The following is a 21,141-nucleotide window of genomic DNA, read 5'->3' on the forward strand; positions in this document are numbered from 1 at the left end:
CACCTCGTTCCTCGTGGAAATTGGAAGTCTCATGGCATTCCAAGGAAAGATTGCTGGAGAGCCTGGAAATGTGGGGTGTTCAGTCAAAGTCAGGTGCGCATGGAACGTGGTGCATGAAGTAAAGCTCCACCTTCCAGCATGGAAGTTCAATTGATTGTCCCGTCGTTTACGTGATCGTTTTGGTTGCAGGCGCTGCATGAAACGAAAATGCAGTAAGGATAGCCAAGGAAGATGTACACATGTATTGTTTGTATTTTGCTGCCGTCTTGTTCTAGGTTCTGGTAGATGTATTGTTAGTGAATAGCCGGTTCAAACTGAAAGAATGGATATTTATATTTATGTAATGTCTAATTTTCTGTTTTCAGTAATTACGTCACACTCTGGTTCAGTAGAAGAATCATCTGTCAACGACCTCTCGGTAGACGATGTTGCTTGTGGAGACACCTTCCTCGTCAGCGCGTTTCGGGTTCGGTATCAGCACAGCAATGTTCGCTCGTGATGTCACCCGCGAGAGTGCAACGTATAGCTGGCCATGGGCGAAAACATCTTGCGGCAGATATAGGCCCAAATGGTGAAGCGATTGCCCTTGCGACTTGTTGATGGTCATCGCAAAGCACACTTGCACCGGAAACTGTTTACGGCGGATCTGGAACGGGTGACCCTTATCGTTGCTGTCACAGAAGATCCGTGGAAGCAGGACGTCTTCGTCTCTCCGCGTGCCTGTCAGAATTTTAGCGTGTAAACAGTTTCGCTTTAGGCCTACAATTTGCAAACGCGTACCGTTACACAATCCCATGTCGGAATTAAGATTGCGCAATAAAAGTACTGGTGCAAATCGTTTCAGCCGCAAGCGATGCACTGGGATGCCGCTGACATTGAGTGTGTTCAAGTATTCGGAAGGAAGTTGCAGATGCTCGTGTTCCTCCGGGTTGACCAATGTATCGACCGAACGGTACTCCTGTTCCGGTCCAGGAATTCGGTCTAGGACCAGGTTGTTCACGCTGGCAACATCCACGTTAAGCGGCGACAGAATAGCCCGATCCGAAAAGAATGACGGATGTTGGAAGTGCCGTTGCATGTCCGGGTAGATTTTGTCGATCAGGGTGTTAAGGTCGTTTGTCGGATTCGCAGTATGGGGCACAATCATATCGTGCGGTATTTTTGCCAACGATGGATCCAGTCCTGCAAACGTATCGTGCCGTCCTTCACCGATACGAAGCAGAAGGTTGGCAAAATCTCGCAACTCACTGGCTTGGTTCGCGTTTGGTGCCGTGCGTACCCGCATGTTATCGCGCAATTGTAGCGACCTAAACAGGGGCCATAATGTGCTCTTCTTGATGCACTCGTTGATGATTTGTGCATCCGTGCCCTTCGGTACGATCGGTAAAATTTGCCGAAAGTCACCGGACAGCAGCACCACCTTACCGCCGAAAGGAAGCTGCACACCCGTTATGTCCTGCAGGGTCCGATCGACTGCTTCGAGAGCAAACCGACTGCTCATCGACGCCTCATCCCAAACGATCAGTGCTGTTTGTCGAAGCATTTCGGCCCGTTTCGACTGAACCGTAATGCTACAGGTGGAATGATTGTTTAAGTCCAGCGGCAACTTAAACGTGGAGTGTACTGTTTTCCCTCCTGTAAGCAACAGTGCTGCTATGCCGCTTGCTGCAGTTGCGAGCGCAATTTCTCCGCAGCGACGGACGTGTGCCAGTATCTTTTCTACCAAAAAAGATTTACCCGTTCCACCAGGGCCATCCAGGAAGAATAACCGTTGGTCACCAGCGTTCGCTTGGCTTGCCGCCGTCGCTAATTGACGATCGATTGCCGCCGTGACCGTTTCGTACACCATGCGTTGTTCGTCGTTGAGCTGATGTACGGTGGCAAGGGTAGCATCGAGATCCGTGATCAGATACGATCGTTCAGCGATAATGAACTCGTTGACATCATCATCGTCCATGATGTGTGCCTGAACGTGTTCATACTCCGAAAGCTGAGGCATTCCTGGGAAACTGGTCAAATCCTTCGATGGCGTCGTACCGCGCAGGTAGCGATCGATGTCACTCAGCGCCCGGAAGTGTTCAACATCACGTAGCAGCTTATTCAGGTCGGATTCCTCCGTCGTGTACCGGTCGCGATTGCGGTGGTGAAAATCTTCACTCATTTCACTCGCATAGCTTTCCCACAGGGTGCGCGGGTTTTGTGGCATCCCAGACGAAAGGATGAGTGCGAAGAAATGGCGCAACTGGGCGGGCATACGATAAGTGGCCGCTTCTTCTAGAGCACGATCCCACTCGGAATCATCCTCAAGCAGCCCTTCGTTGATGGCAGCCTGCTGAAACGTTTCGCACACCGAACCGTTAACAGTACGCAGATCCTCGTACGATGTTGGACCCTTGCGGTAGCAAAGAAGCAACCGTAAGCAGTAGCGTTCCATAAGCTGCATGCTACAGGACACCATTCGGCCGATCACTGTCTTGTGCCCGGTACGTATGCGACGGATCCAGTGCTTTGTTCCCGGTTCCTGCCACGGTAGTCGCTGGTTCGCAGTTGGTTTCGCGTACCGGTAGTACGTCGGGACATCGTGGTACAGGAGCGCTCTGGCAAAGTTGTCATGTGCCGCCAGCTGGAAGAATCGTGTCAACATGGTATGGTTACCACGGTTTAATACGCACGAAACGGTTTCGTTTGCCCGGAAAAACACGTTCTGTTGATTTTCCAGATGGATAGGCAGTGTAACAACGGTGTGCGTTTTTGCTTGCAACTCAAAGCGCATTATTCGCCAGCAGCTGTCCGTCGGTGAAAGGTAGCGTGCATCGATATGCTGCTGAATTTCATCGTTGCCTACCGCCAGGGTAACGCTCAGACGGTCGTGCCCCTTGTACACGTATTTGTACAAATATTTCACGCTGCTGATCGAAGTACACACCTCAACGCTGATGTGGCAATTGTACTTATGCGTGAACCATGGGTTGTAGGGCACGACGTACCGGTTGTCCAGCTCGATTCCTTTCACCGTCACACTGCGCCCATTGTTACGACGACGGTACTGTGGATAGCCATTATCCATGCTGCGCGTCTGTTCGCAGAATGACTTTGGGAACCCTTTTTCGCATGTACCATCCTTCATGCAAGGTGCGGCAGGATTGGCAGCCCCACACGGTCCATGCATCATACAGCTCTGTACCGTCTCGAACAGTTGCGACGACGTTGCAGGATTAGGAAGTTCGGCAGACACGATCTTGTCGTAGTCTGCCGGGGTCTGCGGTTTGTCTTCCTCGGCGAGAATCACGAGTATGTGTGCATGGGGAAGGCCACGTTTTTGGAACTCGATCACGTGAATGCGAGCTACCTCAATCCCGAGAGCTCCCATGGTTAGGTCATTCAGTATGGCTTTCAGCTTTAACCGAAAGACACGTACGATAACATCGGGTCGATCCGGGGCCTGCTGACGTGGAAGTAGGCACTGTGTGATTTCCGGCCACTTCGGATTGCACGTGACGGTGATAAACAGGTCCGGTTTACCCAAAGCTCGAACAATAGCCATTGCGTCTTGATATTGCGCTCGCATATATCGATTGCTACCGACAAATGATGGTCCGAGAATAACACGCGTGCCCGTACGCGACAGGTTCGAGGGCGGATCGATGATGGAACGACGGGGTGCAACAGGTGGTTCTTGCACTACAGGGATTTCCACAGCCACATTAGGCAAATTATCGGGATGAAGATCCGCGATAGTACCTTCAGCGCCGGCAAGATCCATAAAGCCCGTGTACGCCTCAGTGCGAAGTTGTGCCTGGTGCTCTCGCAAATATTTCAACCGCTGCATCTCTATCTTACAGTACTGGTCTACACAGTACTGCTGAAACAATCGTCCGGCACGATGCATAAGCGTTTGAGCGTTTTCCCGCCAGGCTATGCGATATGCGGCATATTCGCGTGGCGTTATTTGATTTGCTGAACGCTCTGCTCCATCCAACTCAGGATTAGGATCCTCAGCAGCATCATCATTTTCATCTATGTGCGCCGCTCCGTTGCTCGAACTTGTTGGTCTGCTTGGTTGTTGCTGCTGTCTGGTTCGGCGCTGTACCTTTGGCATACCGTAAGTCCAACCGGTTTCACCCCGCGGAAACAGAATCGGGTATTGGAGTGCATCTGCCAACTGGTTGGTATCAAACACAGGCTGCAAGTATCCTGTGGCACGATGCTGCAGCACAATATCGCGTGTATGTTCCGTGGCTCCGGTAGTATCATCGCACACGAACACGCCACCAACTTCATCTGCAGTCGGTGCATTGTAACGCCGTTGATCGATGCCTGGTATACGCGAGTGGATGCAAAGCCGCAGATCATCTCGAACAGACATCCGTTCGTACGCATGCTTAAACATCTCTGCAATCGGATTGTGAGTCGAAAAAACACGTTGCAAAATGGCCAATATTTCACGATTCAGCTCACTACCATATGCTATGGCCCGAGCGTTCAGCATTTCGTCGTACTGACCCTCCGAGCTTGAATCATAAAAGTACAGCTGTGCGTAGCATGGTGGACGTCCTGGAAGCACAGCGAGCGAACCGATTCGATGGCAAAGCGCACCTTGTATGCGATAGTTGTAAATTCCACCGTGACCGACTCGTAGATCCTGGCGTACTGGGTCATTTCCTCGTATTGAGGCACCGATAGAGGTGAAGGCAAACGCATTATTGTATCGCCGGATGTTGAGCAGAAATTGCGGCACGTCAAATAGTTGGCGCAACTCTGCTGGCGGTTCGGGAAACGGTGGAAGCACAACTTGTCCACTGTTGCAGCACACACTGGGCGGCTCTCCAGGCCACTTGAGAGCGGAACAGAAATTGCAAGGTACGCGTGGTGCAAGCGTATGAAGCGAGGGACAACTGTACGACTCATGGTTCCCATGTGCTACTCTCAGATGGCCGGTCATACGACGCCGGGCTATGAATTGTCGCTGCTGATCTGCTTCATGGTCGCGAAGATGGCGCACGTATGTTTGTAGCTGCTGATGTATTGGCACTCGGATAGCAACTGCTGCAGTTGGGTCTACCAATGCTGGTGTTGGTGCTGGTGCTGGTGCTGGTACTGGTGCTGATGCTGGTGCTGGGGCGCGGTTGACCACAGTTGCGACATTCGGAGTTTGCACCATGCGCTTCCTGGCATTGTACAGTGCCTGTCGCTTTCTGGCGAGCCTTGCCTTCTTCTCGGGTGGTGTTTCATCCGGTGGGGTGGAGTACCGTCCAGCGATTTCATTGAGCAAATCATCGTCAATATTCCTTCGTAGTTGTTGTTGTTGCAAGATTGCTGGAGCTCCTGATAAGGATGTCCCGGCCGAAGTAGACGGTACAGCCTGTTGGTCGTCCTGTACAGCTGCCACCGTAGGAGCTGCTCCCGCGAGGCGCTTCTTGGCCCTGTACAGCGCTTGTCGCTTTCTGGCGAGCCTTGCCTTCTTCTCGGGTGGTGTTTCATCCGGTGGGGTGGAGTATCGTCCAGCGATTTCATTGAGCAATTCGTCGTCCGTATTCCTTCGTTGTTGTTGTTGCAGGATTGCAGAAGCTGCTGATAAGGATGACCCGGCCAAAGTTGAAGGTACAGCCTGTTGGTCGTCCTGTACAGCTGCCAGCGTAGGAGCTGCACCCGGGAGGCGCTTCTTGGCCCTGTACAACGCCTGTCGCTTCCTTTGAAGCCTTGCTTTCTTTTCGTTCGGAGTTTCTTCCGGTGGAGTGAGATTCTGTGAGACGATATCACTTACGGAGGGCTGCATGGTTTGTGGATAGGGTTCTGTAACTGGGGCTGTTGAAAATTGTAAAACAAAAAAAAAAGGATTTTAGATAAGTGCTGTGAATAAAAGAAAGTAGGAAATATTATACCTGACATGATGTCAATCATAGGGCAACCGTTGCCCACACTTTCCTCATTATGCTCCATATCGTAGCAAAAACAGAATTGCAAGAAAACGCCGGAACACAGAAACACAGGAACACAGGAACACAGGAACACACGTTCCACGCAGGAACAACAAATTGAACCACAAAACGTACACGAAACGTACGTTACGAAAATAATCTCCTTACACTAAATCTACACTGCCCTGCGTACTAAACTACACTACAATACACAACACTTTTCTAAACTACACTACACTATACTTCACCATGCGCACCTAAAGAAATTAACCTAATACTCAAACTAAACTAAAAAAACTGGAAATCAACTTAAAAAAGTGTAAATCGCACCTATAACCGTATTAATAAACGATATTCGTTTTGTCAAAAAATATATCATATCGCGTAGCCAACTCGATCGTTCGCTCGCTCGCTCGCTTGCTCGTACGCGCATGCGCTGGCAGGGGCTCGCAAGGGCGAGTCGATAGTGTGCGCACTGCTCGGTCGAGTTCGGAAAGCGAGGAAACGGTTGAGCACCCCTGCAGCGTTGGTCGTGCTCACGATGGTAGGGGTATTCGTCGTGCGGTCGTGCGAGCGTGATGGTGTTATACGGCAGCGAAGGCAGAACGGGCGAGATAGAAACAGCGTAACGCAAAGTGTGACATCGAGCGTCAGCGTTAACGAAAATTTATATATAGACTAGCTTAAGAGGCCCGGTTACAGTGCTACGCACGGAAACTCCAGGCTGCACAGAAACAACTGGAGCATGCCACCTCGTTCCTCGTGGAAATTGGAAGTCTCATGGCATTCCAAGGAAAGATTGCTGGAGAGCCTGGAAATGTGGGGTGTTCAGTCAAAGTCAGGTGCGCATGGAACGTGGTGCATGAAGTAAAGCTCCACCTTCCAGCATGGAAGTTCAATTGATTGTCCCGTCGTTTACGTGATCGTTTTGGTTGCAGGCGCTGCATGAAACGAAAATGCAGTAAGGATAGCCAAGGAAGATGTACACATGTATTGTTTGTATTTTGCTGCCGTCTTGTTCTAGGTTCTGGTAGATGTATTGTTAGTGAATAGCCGGTTCAAACTGAAAGAATGGATATTTATATTTATGTAATGTCTAATTTTCTGTTTTCAGTAATTACGTCACACTCTGGTTCAGTAGAAGAATCATCTGTCAACGACCTCTCGGTAGACGATGTTGCTTGTGGAGACACCTTCCTCGTCAGCGCGTTTCGGGTTCGGTATCAGCACAGCAATGTTCGCTCGTGATGTCACCCGCGAGAGTGCAACGTATAGCTGGCCATGGGCGAAAACATCTTGCGGCAGATATAGGCCCAAATGGTGAAGCGATTGCCCTTGCGACTTGTTGATGGTCATCGCAAAGCACACTTGCACCGGAAACTGTTTACGGCGGATCTGGAACGGGTGACCCTTATCGTTGCTGTCACAGAAGATCCGTGGAAGCAGGACGTCTTCGTCTCTCCGCGTGCCTGTCAGAATTTTAGCGTGTAAACAGTTTCGCTTTAGGCCTACAATTTGCAAACGCGTACCGTTACACAATCCCATGTCGGAATTAAGATTGCGCAATAAAAGTACTGGTGCAAATCGTTTCAGCCGCAAGCGATGCACTGGGATGCCGCTGACATTGAGTGTGTTCAAGTATTCGGAAGGAAGTTGCAGATGCTCGTGTTCCTCCGGGTTGACCAATGTATCGACCGAACGGTACTCCTGTTCCGGTCCAGGAATTCGGTCTAGGACCAGGTTGTTCACGCTGGCAACATCCACGTTAAGCGGCGACAGAATAGCCCGATCCGAAAAGAATGACGGATGTTGGAAGTGCCGTTGCATGTCCGGGTAGATTTTGTCGATCAGGGTGTTAAGGTCGTTTGTCGGATTCGCAGTATGGGGCACAATCATATCGTGCGGTATTTTTGCCAACGATGGATCCAGTCCTGCAAACGTATCGTGCCGTCCTTCACCGATACGAAGCAGAAGGTTGGCAAAATCTCGCAACTCACTGGCTTGGTTCGCGTTTGGTGCCGTGCGTACCCGCATGTTATCGCGCAATTGTAGCGACCTAAACAGGGGCCATAATGTGCTCTTCTTGATGCACTCGTTGATGATTTGTGCATCCGTGCCCTTCGGTACGATCGGTAAAATTTGCCGAAAGTCACCGGACAGCAGCACCACCTTACCGCCGAAAGGAAGCTGCACACCCGTTATGTCCTGCAGGGTCCGATCGACTGCTTCGAGAGCAAACCGACTGCTCATCGACGCCTCATCCCAAACGATCAGTGCTGTTTGTCGAAGCATTTCGGCCCGTTTCGACTGAACCGTAATGCTACAGGTGGAATGATTGTTTAAGTCCAGCGGCAACTTAAACGTGGAGTGTACTGTTTTCCCTCCTGTAAGCAACAGTGCTGCTATGCCGCTTGCTGCAGTTGCTAGCGCAATTTCTCCGCAGCGACGGACGTGTGCCAGTATCTTTTCTACCAAAAAAGATTTACCCGTTCCACCAGGGCCATCCAGGAAGAATAACCGTTGGTCACCAGCGTTCGCTTGGCTTGCCGCCGTCGCTAATTGACGATCGATTGCCGCCGTGACCGTTTCGTACACCATGCGTTGTTCGTCGTTGAGCTGATGTACGGTGGCAAGGGTAGCATCGAGATCCGTGATCAGATACGATCGTTCAGCGATAATGAACTCGTTGACATCATCATCGTCCATGATGTGTGCCTGAACGTGTTCATACTCCGAAAGCTGAGGCATTCCTGGGAAACTGGTCAAATCCTTCGATGGCGTCGTACCGCGCAGGTAGCGATCGATGTCACTCAGCGCCCGGAAGTGTTCAACATCACGTAGCAGCTTATTCAGGTCGGATTCCTCCGTCGTGTACCGGTCGCGATTGCGGTGGTGAAAATCTTCACTCATTTCACTCGCATAGCTTTCCCACAGGGTGCGCGGGTTTTGTGGCATCCCAGACGAAAGGATGAGTGCGAAGAAATGGCGCAACTGGGCGGGCATACGATAAGTGGCCGCTTCTTCTAGAGCACGATCCCACTCGGAATCATCCTCAAGCAGCCCTTCGTTGATGGCAGCCTGCTGAAACGTTTCGCACACCGAACCGTTAACAGTACGCAGATCCTCGTACGATGTTGGACCCTTGCGGTAGCAAAGAAGCAACCGTAAGCAGTAGCGTTCCATAAGCTGCATGCTACAGGACACCATTCGGCCGATCACTGTCTTGTGCCCGGTACGTATGCGACGGATCCAGTGCTTTGTTCCCGGTTCCTGCCACGGTAGTCGCTGGTTCGCAGTTGGTTTCGCGTACCGGTAGTACGTCGGGACATCGTGGTACAGGAGCGCTCTGGCAAAGTTGTCATGTGCCGCCAGCTGGAAGAATCGTGTCAACATGGTATGGTTACCACGGTTTAATACGCACGAAACGGTTTCGTTTGCCCGGAAAAACACGTTCTGTTGATTTTCCAGATGGATAGGCAGTGTAACAACGGTGTGCGTTTTTGCTTGCAACTCAAAGCGCATTATTCGCCAGCAGCTGTCCGTCGGTGAAAGGTAGCGTGCATCGATATGCTGCTGAATTTCATCGTTGCCTACCGCCAGGGTAACGCTCAGACGGTCGTGCCCCTTGTACACGTATTTGTACAAATATTTCACGCTGCTGATCGAAGTACACACCTCAACGCTGATGTGGCAATTGTACTTATGCGTGAACCATGGGTTGTAGGGCACGACGTACCGGTTGTCCAGCTCGATTCCTTTCACCGTCACACTGCGCCCATTGTTACGACGACGGTACTGTGGATAGCCATTATCCATGCTGCGCGTCTGTTCGCAGAATGACTTTGGGAACCCTTTTTCGCATGTACCATCCTTCATGCAAGGTGCGGCAGGATTGGCAGCCCCACACGGTCCATGCATCATACAGCTCTGTACCGTCTCGAACAGTTGCGACGACGTTGCAGGATTAGGAAGTTCGGCAGACACGATCTTGTCGTAGTCTGCCGGGGTCTGCGGTTTGTCTTCCTCGGCGAGAATCACGAGTATGTGTGCATGGGGAAGGCCACGTTTTTGGAACTCGATCACGTGAATGCGAGCTACCTCAATCCCGAGAGCTCCCATGGTTAGGTCATTCAGTATGGCTTTCAGCTTTAACCGAAAGACACGTACGATAACATCGGGTCGATCCGGGGCCTGCTGACGTGGAAGTAGGCACTGTGTGATTTCCGGCCACTTCGGATTGCACGTGACGGTGATAAACAGGTCCGGTTTACCCAAAGCTCGAACAATAGCCATTGCGTCTTGATATTGCGCTCGCATATATCGATTGCTACCGACAAATGATGGTCCGAGAATAACACGCGTGCCCGTACGCGACAGGTTCGAGGGCGGATCGATGATGGAACGACGGGGTGCAACAGGTGGTTCTTGCACTACAGGGATTTCCACAGCCACATTAGGCAAATTATCGGGATGAAGATCCGCGATAGTACCTTCAGCGCCGGCAAGATCCATAAAGCCCGTGTACGCCTCAGTGCGAAGTTGTGCCTGGTGCTCTCGCAAATATTTCAACCGCTGCATCTCTATCTTACAGTACTGGTCTACACAGTACTGCTGAAACAATCGTCCGGCACGATGCATAAGCGTTTGAGCGTTTTCCCGCCAGGCTATGCGATATGCGGCATATTCGCGTGGCGTTATTTGATTTGCTGAACGCTCTGCTCCATCCAACTCAGGATTAGGATCCTCAGCAGCATCATCATTTTCATCTATGTGCGCCGCTCCGTTGCTCGAACTTGTTGGTCTGCTTGGTTGTTGCTGCTGTCTGGTTCGGCGCTGTACCTTTGGCATACCGTAAGTCCAACCGGTTTCACCCCGCGGAAACAGAATCGGGTATTGGAGTGCATCTGCCAACTGGTTGGTATCAAACACAGGCTGCAAGTATCCTGTGGCACGATGCTGCAGCACAATATCGCGTGTATGTTCCGTGGCTCCGGTAGTATCATCGCACACGAACACGCCACCAACTTCATCTGCAGTCGGTGCATTGTAACGCCGTTGATCGATGCCTGGTATACGCGAGTGGATGCAAAGCCGCAGATCATCTCGAACAGACATCCGTTCGTACGCATGCTTAAACATCTCTGCAATCGGATTGTGAGTCGAAAAAACACGTTGCAAAATGGCCAATATTTCACGATTCAGCTCACTACCATATGCTATGGCCCGAGCGTTCAGCATTTCGTCGTACTGACCCTCCGAGCTTGAATCATAAAAGTACAGCTGTGCGTAGCATGGTGGACGTCCTGGAAGCACAGCGAGCGAACCGATTCGATGGCAAAGCGCACCTTGTATGCGATAGTTGTAAATTCCACCGTGACCGACTCGTAGATCCTGGCGTACTGGGTCATTTCCTCGTATTGAGGCACCGATAGAGGTGAAGGCAAACGCATTATTGTATCGCCGGATGTTGAGCAGAAATTGCGGCACGTCAAATAGTTGGCGCAACTCTGCTGGCGGTTCGGGAAACGGTGGAAGCACAACTTGTCCACTGTTGCAGCACACACTGGGCGGCTCTCCAGGCCACTTGAGAGCGGAACAGAAATTGCAAGGTACGCGTGGTGCAAGCGTATGAAGCGAGGGACAACTGTACGACTCATGGTTCCCATGTGCTACTCTCAGATGGCCGGTCATACGACGCCGGGCTATGAATTGTCGCTGCTGATCTGCTTCATGGTCGCGAAGATGGCGCACGTATGTTTGTAGCTGCTGATGTATTGGCACTCGGATAGCAACTGCTGCAGTTGGGTCTACCAATGCTGGTGTTGGTGCTGGTGCTGGTGCTGGTACTGGTGCTGATGCTGGTGCTGGGGCGCGGTTGACCACAGTTGCGACATTCGGAGTTTGCACCATGCGCTTCCTGGCATTGTACAGTGCCTGTCGCTTTCTGGCGAGCCTTGCCTTCTTCTCGGGTGGTGTTTCATCCGGTGGGGTGGAGTACCGTCCAGCGATTTCATTGAGCAAATCATCGTCAATATTCCTTCGTAGTTGTTGTTGTTGCAAGATTGCTGGAGCTCCTGATAAGGATGTCCCGGCCGAAGTAGACGGTACAGCCTGTTGGTCGTCCTGTACAGCTGCCACCGTAGGAGCTGCTCCCGCGAGGCGCTTCTTGGCCCTGTACAGCGCTTGTCGCTTTCTGGCGAGCCTTGCCTTCTTCTCGGGTGGTGTTTCATCCGGTGGGGTGGAGTATCGTCCAGCGATTTCATTGAGCAATTCGTCGTCCGTATTCCTTCGTTGTTGTTGTTGCAGGATTGCAGAAGCTGCTGATAAGGATGACCCGGCCAAAGTTGAAGGTACAGCCTGTTGGTCGTCCTGTACAGCTGCCAGCGTAGGAGCTGCACCCGGGAGGCGCTTCTTGGCCCTGTACAACGCCTGTCGCTTCCTTTGAAGCCTTGCTTTCTTTTCGTTCGGAGTTTCTTCCGGTGGAGTGAGATTCTGTGAGACGATATCACTTACGGAGGGCTGCATGGTTTGTGGATAGGGTTCTGTAACTGGGGCTGTTGAAAATTGTAAAACAAAAAAAAAAGGATTTTAGATAAGTGCTGTGAATAAAAGAAAGTAGGAAATATTATACCTGACATGATGTCAATCATAGGGCAACCGTTGCCCACACTTTCCTCATTATGCTCCATATCGTAGCAAAAACAGAATTGCAAGAAAACGCCGGAACACAGAAACACAGGAACACAGGAACACAGGAACACACGTTCCACGCAGGAACAACAAATTGAACCACAAAACGTACACGAAACGTACGTTACGAAAATAATCTCCTTACACTAAATCTACACTGCCCTGCGTACTAAACTACACTACAATACACAACACTTTTCTAAACTACACTACACTATACTTCACCATGCGCACCTAAAGAAATTAACCTAATACTCAAACTAAACTAAAAAAACTGGAAATCAACTTAAAAAAGTGTAAATCGCACCTATAACCGTATTAATAAACGATATTCGTTTTGTCAAAAAATATATCATATCGCGTAGCCAACTCGATCGTTCGCTCGCTCGCTCGCTTGCTCGTACGCGCATGCGCTGGCAGGGGCTCGCAAGGGCGAGTCGATAGTGTGCGCACTGCTCGGTCGAGTTCGGAAAGCGAGGAAACGGTTGAGCACCCCTGCAGCGTTGGTCGTGCTCACGATGGTAGGGGTATTCGTCGTGCGGTCGTGCGAGCGTGATGGTGTTATACGGCAGCGAAGGCAGAACGGGCGAGATAGAAACAGCGTAACGCAAAGTGTGACATCGAGCGTCAGCGTTAACGAAAATTTATATATAGACTAGCTTAAGAGGCCCGGTTACAGTGCTACGCACGGAAACTCCAGGCTGCACAGAAACAACTGGAGCATGCCACCTCGTTCCTCGTGGAAATTGGAAGTCTCATGGCATTCCAAGGAAAGATTGCTGGAGAGCCTGGAAATGTGGGGTGTTCAGTCAAAGTCAGGTGCGCATGGAACGTGGTGCATGAAGTAAAGCTCCACCTTCCAGCATGGAAGTTCAATTGATTGTCCCGTCGTTTACGTGATCGTTTTGGTTGCAGGCGCTGCATGAAACGAAAATGCAGTAAGGATAGCCAAGGAAGATGTACACATGTATTGTTTGTATTTTGCTGCCGTCTTGTTCTAGGTTCTGGTAGATGTATTGTTAGTGAATAGCCGGTTCAAACTGAAAGAATGGATATTTATATTTATGTAATGTCTAATTTTCTGTTTTCAGTAATTACGTCACACTCTGGTTCAGTAGAAGAATCATCTGTCAACGACCTCTCGGTAGACGATGTTGCTTGTGGAGACACCTTCCTCGTCAGCGCGTTTCGGGTTCGGTATCAGCACAGCAATGTTCGCTCGTGATGTCACCCGCGAGAGTGCAACGTATAGCTGGCCATGGGCGAAAACATCTTGCGGCAGATATAGGCCCAAATGGTGAAGCGATTGCCCTTGCGACTTGTTGATGGTCATCGCAAAGCACACTTGCACCGGAAACTGTTTACGGCGGATCTGGAACGGGTGACCCTTATCGTTGCTGTCACAGAAGATCCGTGGAAGCAGGACGTCTTCGTCTCTCCGCGTGCCTGTCAGAATTTTAGCGTGTAAACAGTTTCGCTTTAGGCCTACAATTTGCAAACGCGTACCGTTACACAATCCCATGTCGGAATTAAGATTGCGCAATAAAAGTACTGGTGCAAATCGTTTCAGCCGCAAGCGATGCACTGGGATGCCGCTGACATTGAGTGTGTTCAAGTATTCGGAAGGAAGTTGCAGATGCTCGTGTTCCTCCGGGTTGACCAATGTATCGACCGAACGGTACTCCTGTTCCGGTCCAGGAATTCGGTCTAGGACCAGGTTGTTCACGCTGGCAACATCCACGTTAAGCGGCGACAGAATAGCCCGATCCGAAAAGAATGACGGATGTTGGAAGTGCCGTTGCATGTCCGGGTAGATTTTGTCGATCAGGGTGTTAAGGTCGTTTGTCGGATTCGCAGTATGGGGCACAATCATATCGTGCGGTATTTTTGCCAACGATGGATCCAGTCCTGCAAACGTATCGTGCCGTCCTTCACCGATACGAAGCAGAAGGTTGGCAAAATCTCGCAACTCACTGGCTTGGTTCGCGTTTGGTGCCGTGCGTACCCGCATGTTATCGCGCAATTGTAGCGACCTAAACAGGGGCCATAATGTGCTCTTCTTGATGCACTCGTTGATGATTTGTGCATCCGTGCCCTTCGGTACGATCGGTAAAATTTGCCGAAAGTCACCGGACAGCAGCACCACCTTACCGCCGAAAGGAAGCTGCACACCCGTTATGTCCTGCAGGGTCCGATCGACTGCTTCGAGAGCAAACCGACTGCTCATCGACGCCTCATCCCAAACGATCAGTGCTGTTTGTCGAAGCATTTCGGCCCGTTTCGACTGAACCGTAATGCTACAGGTGGAATGATTGTTTAAGTCCAGCGGCAACTTAAACGTGGAGTGTACTGTTTTCCCTCCTGTAAGCAACAGTGCTGCTATGCCGCTTGCTGCAGTTGCTAGCGCAATTTCTCCGCAGCGACGGACGTGTGCCAGTATCTTTTCTACCAAAAAAGATTTACCCGTTCCACCAGGGCCATCCAGGAAGAATAACCGTTGGTCACCAGCGTTCGCTTGGCTTGCCGCCGTCGCTAATTGACGATCGATTGCCGCCGTGACCGTTTCGTACACCATGCGTTGTTCGTCGTTGAGCTGATGTACGGTGGCAAGGGTAGCATCGAGATCCGTGATCAGATACGATCGTTCAGCGATAATGAACTCGTTGACATCATCATCGTCCATGATGTGTGCCTGAACGTGTTCATACTCCGAAAGCTGAGGCATTCCTGGGAAACTGGTCAAATCCTTCGATGGCGTCGTACCGCGCAGGTAGCGATCGATGTCACTCAGCGCCCGGAAGTGTTCAACATCACGTAGCAGCTTATTCAGGTCGGATTCCTCCGTCGTGTACCGGTCGCGATTGCGGTGGTGAAAATCTTCACTCATTTCACTCGCATAGCTTTCCCACAGGGTGCGCGGGTTTTGTGGCATCCCAGACGAAAGGATGAGTGCGAAGAAATGGCGCAACTGGGCGGGCATACGATAAGTGGCCGCTTCTTCTAGAGCACGATCCCACTCGGAATCATCCTCAAGCAGCCCTTCGTTGATGGCAGCCTGCTGAAACGTTTCGCACACCGAACCGTTAACAGTACGCAGATCCTCGTACGATGTTGGACCCTTGCGGTAGCAAAGAAGCAACCGTAAGCAGTAGCGTTCCATAAGCTGCATGCTACAGGACACCATTCGGCCGATCACTGTCTTGTGCCCGGTACGTATGCGACGGATCCAGTGCTTTGTTCCCGGTTCCTGCCACGGTAGTCGCTGGTTCGCAGTTGGTTTCGCGTACCGGTAGTACGTCGGGACATCGTGGTACAGGAGCGCTCTGGCAAAGTTGTCATGTGCCGCCAGCTGGAAGAATCGTGTCAACATGGTATGGTTACCACGGTTTAATACGCACGAAACGGTTTCGTTTGCCCGGAAAAACACGTTCTGTTGATTTTCCAGATGGATAGGCAGTGTAACAACGGTGTGCGTTTTTGCTTGCAACTCAAAGCGCATTATTCGCCAGCAGCTGTCCGTCGGTGAAAGGTAGCGTGCATCGATATGCTGCTGAATTTCATCGTTGCCTACCGCCAGGGTAACGCTCAGACGGTCGTGCCCCTTGTACACGTATTTGTACAAATATTTCACGCTGCTGATCGAAGTACACACCTCAACGCTGATGTGGCAATTGTACTTATGCGTGAACCATGGGTTGTAGGGCACGACGTACCGGTTGTCCAGCTCGATTCCTTTCACCGTCACACTGCGCCCATTGTTACGACGACGGTACTGTGGATAGCCATTATCCATGCTGCGCGTCTGTTCGCAGAATGACTTTGGGAACCCTTTTTCGCATGTACCATCCTTCATGCAAGGTGCGGCAGGATTGGCAGCCCCACACGGTCCATGCATCATACAGCTCTGTACCGTCTCGAACAGTTGCGACGACGTTGCAGGATTAGGAAGTTCGGCAGACACGATCTTGTCGTAGTCTGCCGGGGTCTGCGGTTTGTCTTCCTCGGCGAGAATCACGAGTATGTGTGCATGGGGAAGGCCACGTTTTTGGAACTCGATCACGTGAATGCGAGCTACCTCAATCCCGAGAGCTCCCATGGTTAGGTCATTCAGTATGGCTTTCAGCTTTAACCGAAAGACACGTACGATAACATCGGGTCGATCCGGGGCCTGCTGACGTGGAAGTAGGCACTGTGTGATTTCCGGCCACTTCGGATTGCACGTGACGGTGATAAACAGGTCCGGTTTACCCAAAGCTCGAACAATAGCCATTGCGTCTTGATATTGCGCTCGCATATATCGATTGCTACCGACAAATGATGGTCCGAGAATAACACGCGTGCCCGTACGCGACAGGTTCGAGGGCGGATCGATGATGGAACGACGGGGTGCAACAGGTGGTTCTTGCACTACAGGGATTTCCACAGCCACATTAGGCAAATTATCGGGATGAAGATCCGCGATAGTACCTTCAGCGCCGGCAAGATCCATAAAGCCCGTGTACGCCTCAGTGCGAAGTTGTGCCTGGTGCTCTCGCAAATATTTCAACCGCTGCATCTCTATCTTACAGTACTGGTCTACACAGTACTGCTGAAACAATCGTCCGGCACGATGCATAAGCGTTTGAGCGTTTTCCCGCCAGGCTATGCGATATGCGGCATATTCGCGTGGCGTTATTTGATTTGCTGAACGCTCTGCTCCATCCAACTCAGGATTAGGATCCTCAGCAGCATCATCATTTTCATCTATGTGCGCCGCTCCGTTGCTCGAACTTGTTGGTCTGCTTGGTTGTTGCTGCTGTCTGGTTCGGCGCTGTACCTTTGGCATACCGTAAGTCCAACCGGTTTCACCCCGCGGAAACAGAATCGGGTATTGGAGTGCATCTGCCAACTGGTTGGTATCAAACACAGGCTGCAAGTATCCTGTGGCACGATGCTGCAGCACAATATCGCGTGTATGTTCCGTGGCTCCGGTAGTATCATCGCACACGAACACGCCACCAACTTCATCTGCAGTCGGTGCATTGTAACGCCGTTGATCGATGCCTGGTATACGCGAGTGGATGCAAAGCCGCAGATCATCTCGAACAGACATCCGTTCGTACGCATGCTTAAACATCTCTGCAATCGGATTGTGAGTCGAAAAAACACGTTGCAAAATGGCCAATATTTCACGATTCAGCTCACTACCATATGCTATGGCCCGAGCGTTCAGCATTTCGTCGTACTGACCCTCCGAGCTTGAATCATAAAAGTACAGCTGTGCGTAGCATGGTGGACGTCCTGGAAGCACAGCGAGCGAACCGATTCGATGGCAAAGCGCACCTTGTATGCGATAGTTGTAAATTCCACCGTGACCGACTCGTAGATCCTGGCGTACTGGGTCATTTCCTCGTATTGAGGCACCGATAGAGGTGAAGGCAAACGCATTATTGTATCGCCGGATGTTGAGCAGAAATTGCGGCACGTCAAATAGTTGGCGCAACTCTGCTGGCGGTTCGGGAAACGGTGGAAGCACAACTTGTCCACTGTTGCAGCACACACTGGGCGGCTCTCCAGGCCACTTGAGAGCGGAACAGAAATTGCAAGGTACGCGTGGTGCAAGCGTATGAAGCGAGGGACAACTGTACGACTCATGGTTCCCATGTGCTACTCTCAGATGGCCGGTCATACGACGCCGGGCTATGAATTGTCGCTGCTGATCTGCTTCATGGTCGCGAAGATGGCGCACGTATGTTTGTAGCTGCTGATGTATTGGCACTCGGATAGCAACTGCTGCAGTTGGGTCTACCAATGCTGGTGTTGGTGCTGGTGCTGGTGCTGGTACTGGTGCTGATGCTGGTGCTGGGGCGCGGTTGACCACAGTTGCGACATTCGGAGTTTGCACCATGCGCTTCCTGGCATTGTACAGTGCCTGTCGCTTTCTGGCGAGCCTTGCCTTCTTCTCGGGTGGTGTTTCATCCGGTGGGGTGGAGTACCGTCCAGCGATTTCATTGAGCAAATCATCGTCAATATTCCTTCGTAGTTGTTGTTGTTGCAAGATTGCTGGAGCTCCTGATAAGGATGTCCCGGCCGAAGTAGACGGTACAGCCTGTTGGTCGTCCTGTACAGCTGCCACCGTAGGAGCTGCTCCCGCGAGGCGCTTCTTGGCCCTGTACAGCGCTTGTCGCTTTCTGGCGAGCCTTGCCTTCTTCTCGGGTGGTGTTTCATCCGGTGGGGTGGAGTATCGTCCAGCGATTTCATTGAGCAATTCGTCGTCCGTATTCCTTCGTTGTTGTTGTTGCAGGATTGCAGAAGCTGCTGATAAGGATGACCCGGCCAAAGTTGAAGGTACAGCCTGTTGGTCGTCCTGTACAGCTGCCAGCGTAGGAGCTGCACCCGGGAGGCGCTTCTTGGCCCTGTACAACGCCTGTCGCTTCCTTTGAAGCCTTGCTTTCTTTTCGTTCGGAGTTTCTTCCGGTGGAGTGAGATTCTGTGAGACGATATCACTTACGGAGGGCTGCATGGTTTGTGGATAGGGTTCTGTAACTGGGGCTGTTGAAAATTGTAAAACAAAAAAAAGAATTTTAGATAAGTGCTGTGAATAAAAGAAAGTAGGAAATATTATACCTGACATGATGTCAATCATAGGGCAACCGTTGCCCACACTTTCCTCATTATGCTCCATATCGTAGCAAAAACAGAATTGCAAGAAAACGCCGGAACACAGAAACACAGGAACACAGGAACACAGGAACACACGTTCCACGCAGGAACAACAAATTGAACCACAAAACGTACACGAAACGTACGTTACGAAAATAATCTCCTTACACTAAATCTACACTGCCCTGCGTACTAAACTACACTACAATACACAACACTTTTCTAAACTACACTACACTATACTTCACCATGCGCACCTAAAGAAATTAACCTAATACTCAAACTAAACTAAAAAAACTGGAAATCAACTTAAAAAAGTGTAAATCGCACCTATAACCGTATTAATAAACGATATTCGTTTTGTCAAAAAATATATCATATCGCGTAGCCAACTCGATCGTTCGCTCGCTCGCTCGCTTGCTCGTACGCGCATGCGCTGGCAGGGGCTCGCAAGGGCGAGTCGATAGTGTGCGCACTGCTCGGTCGAGTTCGGAAAGCGAGGAAACGGTTGAGCACCCCTGCAGCGTTGGTCGTGCTCACGATGGTAGGGGTATTCGTCGTGCGGTCGTGCGAGCGTGATGGTGTTATACGGCAGCGAAGGCAGAACGGGCGAGATAGAAACAGCGTAACGCAAAGTGTGACATCGAGCGTCAGCGTTAACGAAAATTTATATATAGATTAATAAATTTCAATATACTTTCCATTTCTTCAGGTAACCTCAGAAACATGGAGCGTGCTTTGACAAAATGATGAATGACGTCATATCAACATGAAAATGACGTCATATGACGTCAATGACGGGAATAAATATCTAACCTCAAAAAAGTGGGGATAAAAAAAGAGAAAGAAACATTGCGAGAATTTTTTTTCATCGTACATAGTCTTCATATGTGTGCGTGTGACGATTTCCGCTCCTCGCCAAAGTTAGTTTTTCAGCTAAAAATCCAAAGGCAACTTTGATAGGGTATGGTAGGTTGGGGTCACTCTCATGTTAATGGTAAAGATAGAATCGTATGCATTCGGCTCTGCATTCGGGCGTGGGCAGGCCAGTGGGCGCCGTTTGTATGCAGACTTTGAGTCCCTTCGTCCATGGAACCTCTATCGTTCATGGAGGCCCAAGATGAGACTACTGTACACATCATACATGAACTTTATATCCACGGGGCCTGCCGCGGCCACTCAATCCGCTTACCTTTAAATCCGCTATTGCGGAGAGGGCGAAGAAAGTTTAAATTAAGGTGGCCAGATGACTTGGAGGCTTCAGTCATTAAGGCCAATGTGTTTTGGAATGTGTTTTTGTCCTAATTAAAGGTTATTGATATGAGGTACAATTCATACATTGTATTGGAGTGAGGTGTCTGTCAATTTGTGCCTATGCTGCGCTTTTAGTGTTTTTACAAAGGTTCTGGAAAGTTTTAACTGTTCTAGACAAAGAACGAGTGCGTTCGTCGATATTTGCCTACACTGCGCTTTTAGCAATAAGTTGCTATGCGTTCTCTGTTTGTCCACTTTGCCGCAGTAACGCTTGAATTGCTTATGTTGCGCGTTTCGATTGTTTTCGATAAATCGGCCTGATCGCGAACGATAGTCGATAAGCTTTCTGGTGACTGGTGACAAGTGTAGTTGTGTTACTGTTTAGCTTCTTGTGTTTTCCTGTAAAACGTGTGATATAAAGAGCTGAGCGCTCAAAAAAAAATTCACAAGTGCTGTTCAATGTTTGTAAACTCTTTCGGTGTCACTGTTGATATTGTGTACGTTGTTTATTGTGCAAAATTACGGGTGGATTGTGCGGTCAACAGCGTTGTACGTTGAGACAACGATCGATCCTTCCCGGTGTAGATATTTGTTTGTGTTTGTGTCCGACCAAATTAGTACCGTAGTTTGTGTTGTG

At 50.4% G+C, this 21,141-nt stretch overlaps 3 protein-coding genes across 3 annotated transcripts; all 3 read right to left on the reverse strand.

Annotated features, from left to right (window-relative positions):
* Positions 1 to 226: 226 nt before the first annotated feature.
* LOC120961342 (uncharacterized) lies at positions 227 to 5,967 on the reverse strand. The gene is made up of 3 exons (XM_049610045.1): positions 5,883 to 5,967; positions 373 to 5,805; positions 227 to 314 (listed from the first exon to the last, which is right to left on the reverse strand). Exons 1-2 carry the CDS (start codon positions 5,938 to 5,940, stop codon positions 398 to 400), a joined length of 5,466 nt encoding a protein of 1,821 aa, XP_049466002.1. The 5' UTR covers positions 5,941 to 5,967; the 3' UTR covers positions 227 to 314; positions 373 to 397.
* A 926-nt stretch (positions 5,968 to 6,893) lies between these two features.
* Positions 6,894 to 19,923, reverse strand: LOC120961259 (uncharacterized). The gene is made up of 3 exons (XM_049610046.1): positions 19,215 to 19,923; positions 13,707 to 19,139; positions 6,894 to 6,981 (listed from the first exon to the last, which is right to left on the reverse strand). The coding sequence occupies exons 1-2, from the start codon at positions 19,270 to 19,272 to the stop codon at positions 13,732 to 13,734; spliced, it is 5,466 nt and encodes a 1,821-aa protein (XP_049466003.1). The 5' UTR covers positions 19,273 to 19,923; the 3' UTR covers positions 6,894 to 6,981; positions 13,707 to 13,731.
* On the reverse strand, positions 7,064 to 12,634 carry LOC120961343 (uncharacterized). Its single transcript, XM_049610044.1, has 2 exons — positions 12,550 to 12,634; positions 7,064 to 12,472 (listed from the first exon to the last, which is right to left on the reverse strand). Exons 1-2 carry the CDS (start codon positions 12,605 to 12,607, stop codon positions 7,065 to 7,067), a joined length of 5,466 nt encoding a protein of 1,821 aa, XP_049466001.1. The 5' UTR covers positions 12,608 to 12,634; the 3' UTR covers position 7,064.
* Positions 19,924 to 21,141: the final 1,218 nt, after the last annotated feature.

Source organism: Anopheles coluzzii, chromosome 3, assembly GCF_943734685.1.
Source record: "Anopheles coluzzii chromosome 3, AcolN3, whole genome shotgun sequence".
In the NCBI taxonomy this organism is placed as follows: Eukaryota; Metazoa; Arthropoda; class Insecta; order Diptera; family Culicidae; genus Anopheles; species Anopheles coluzzii.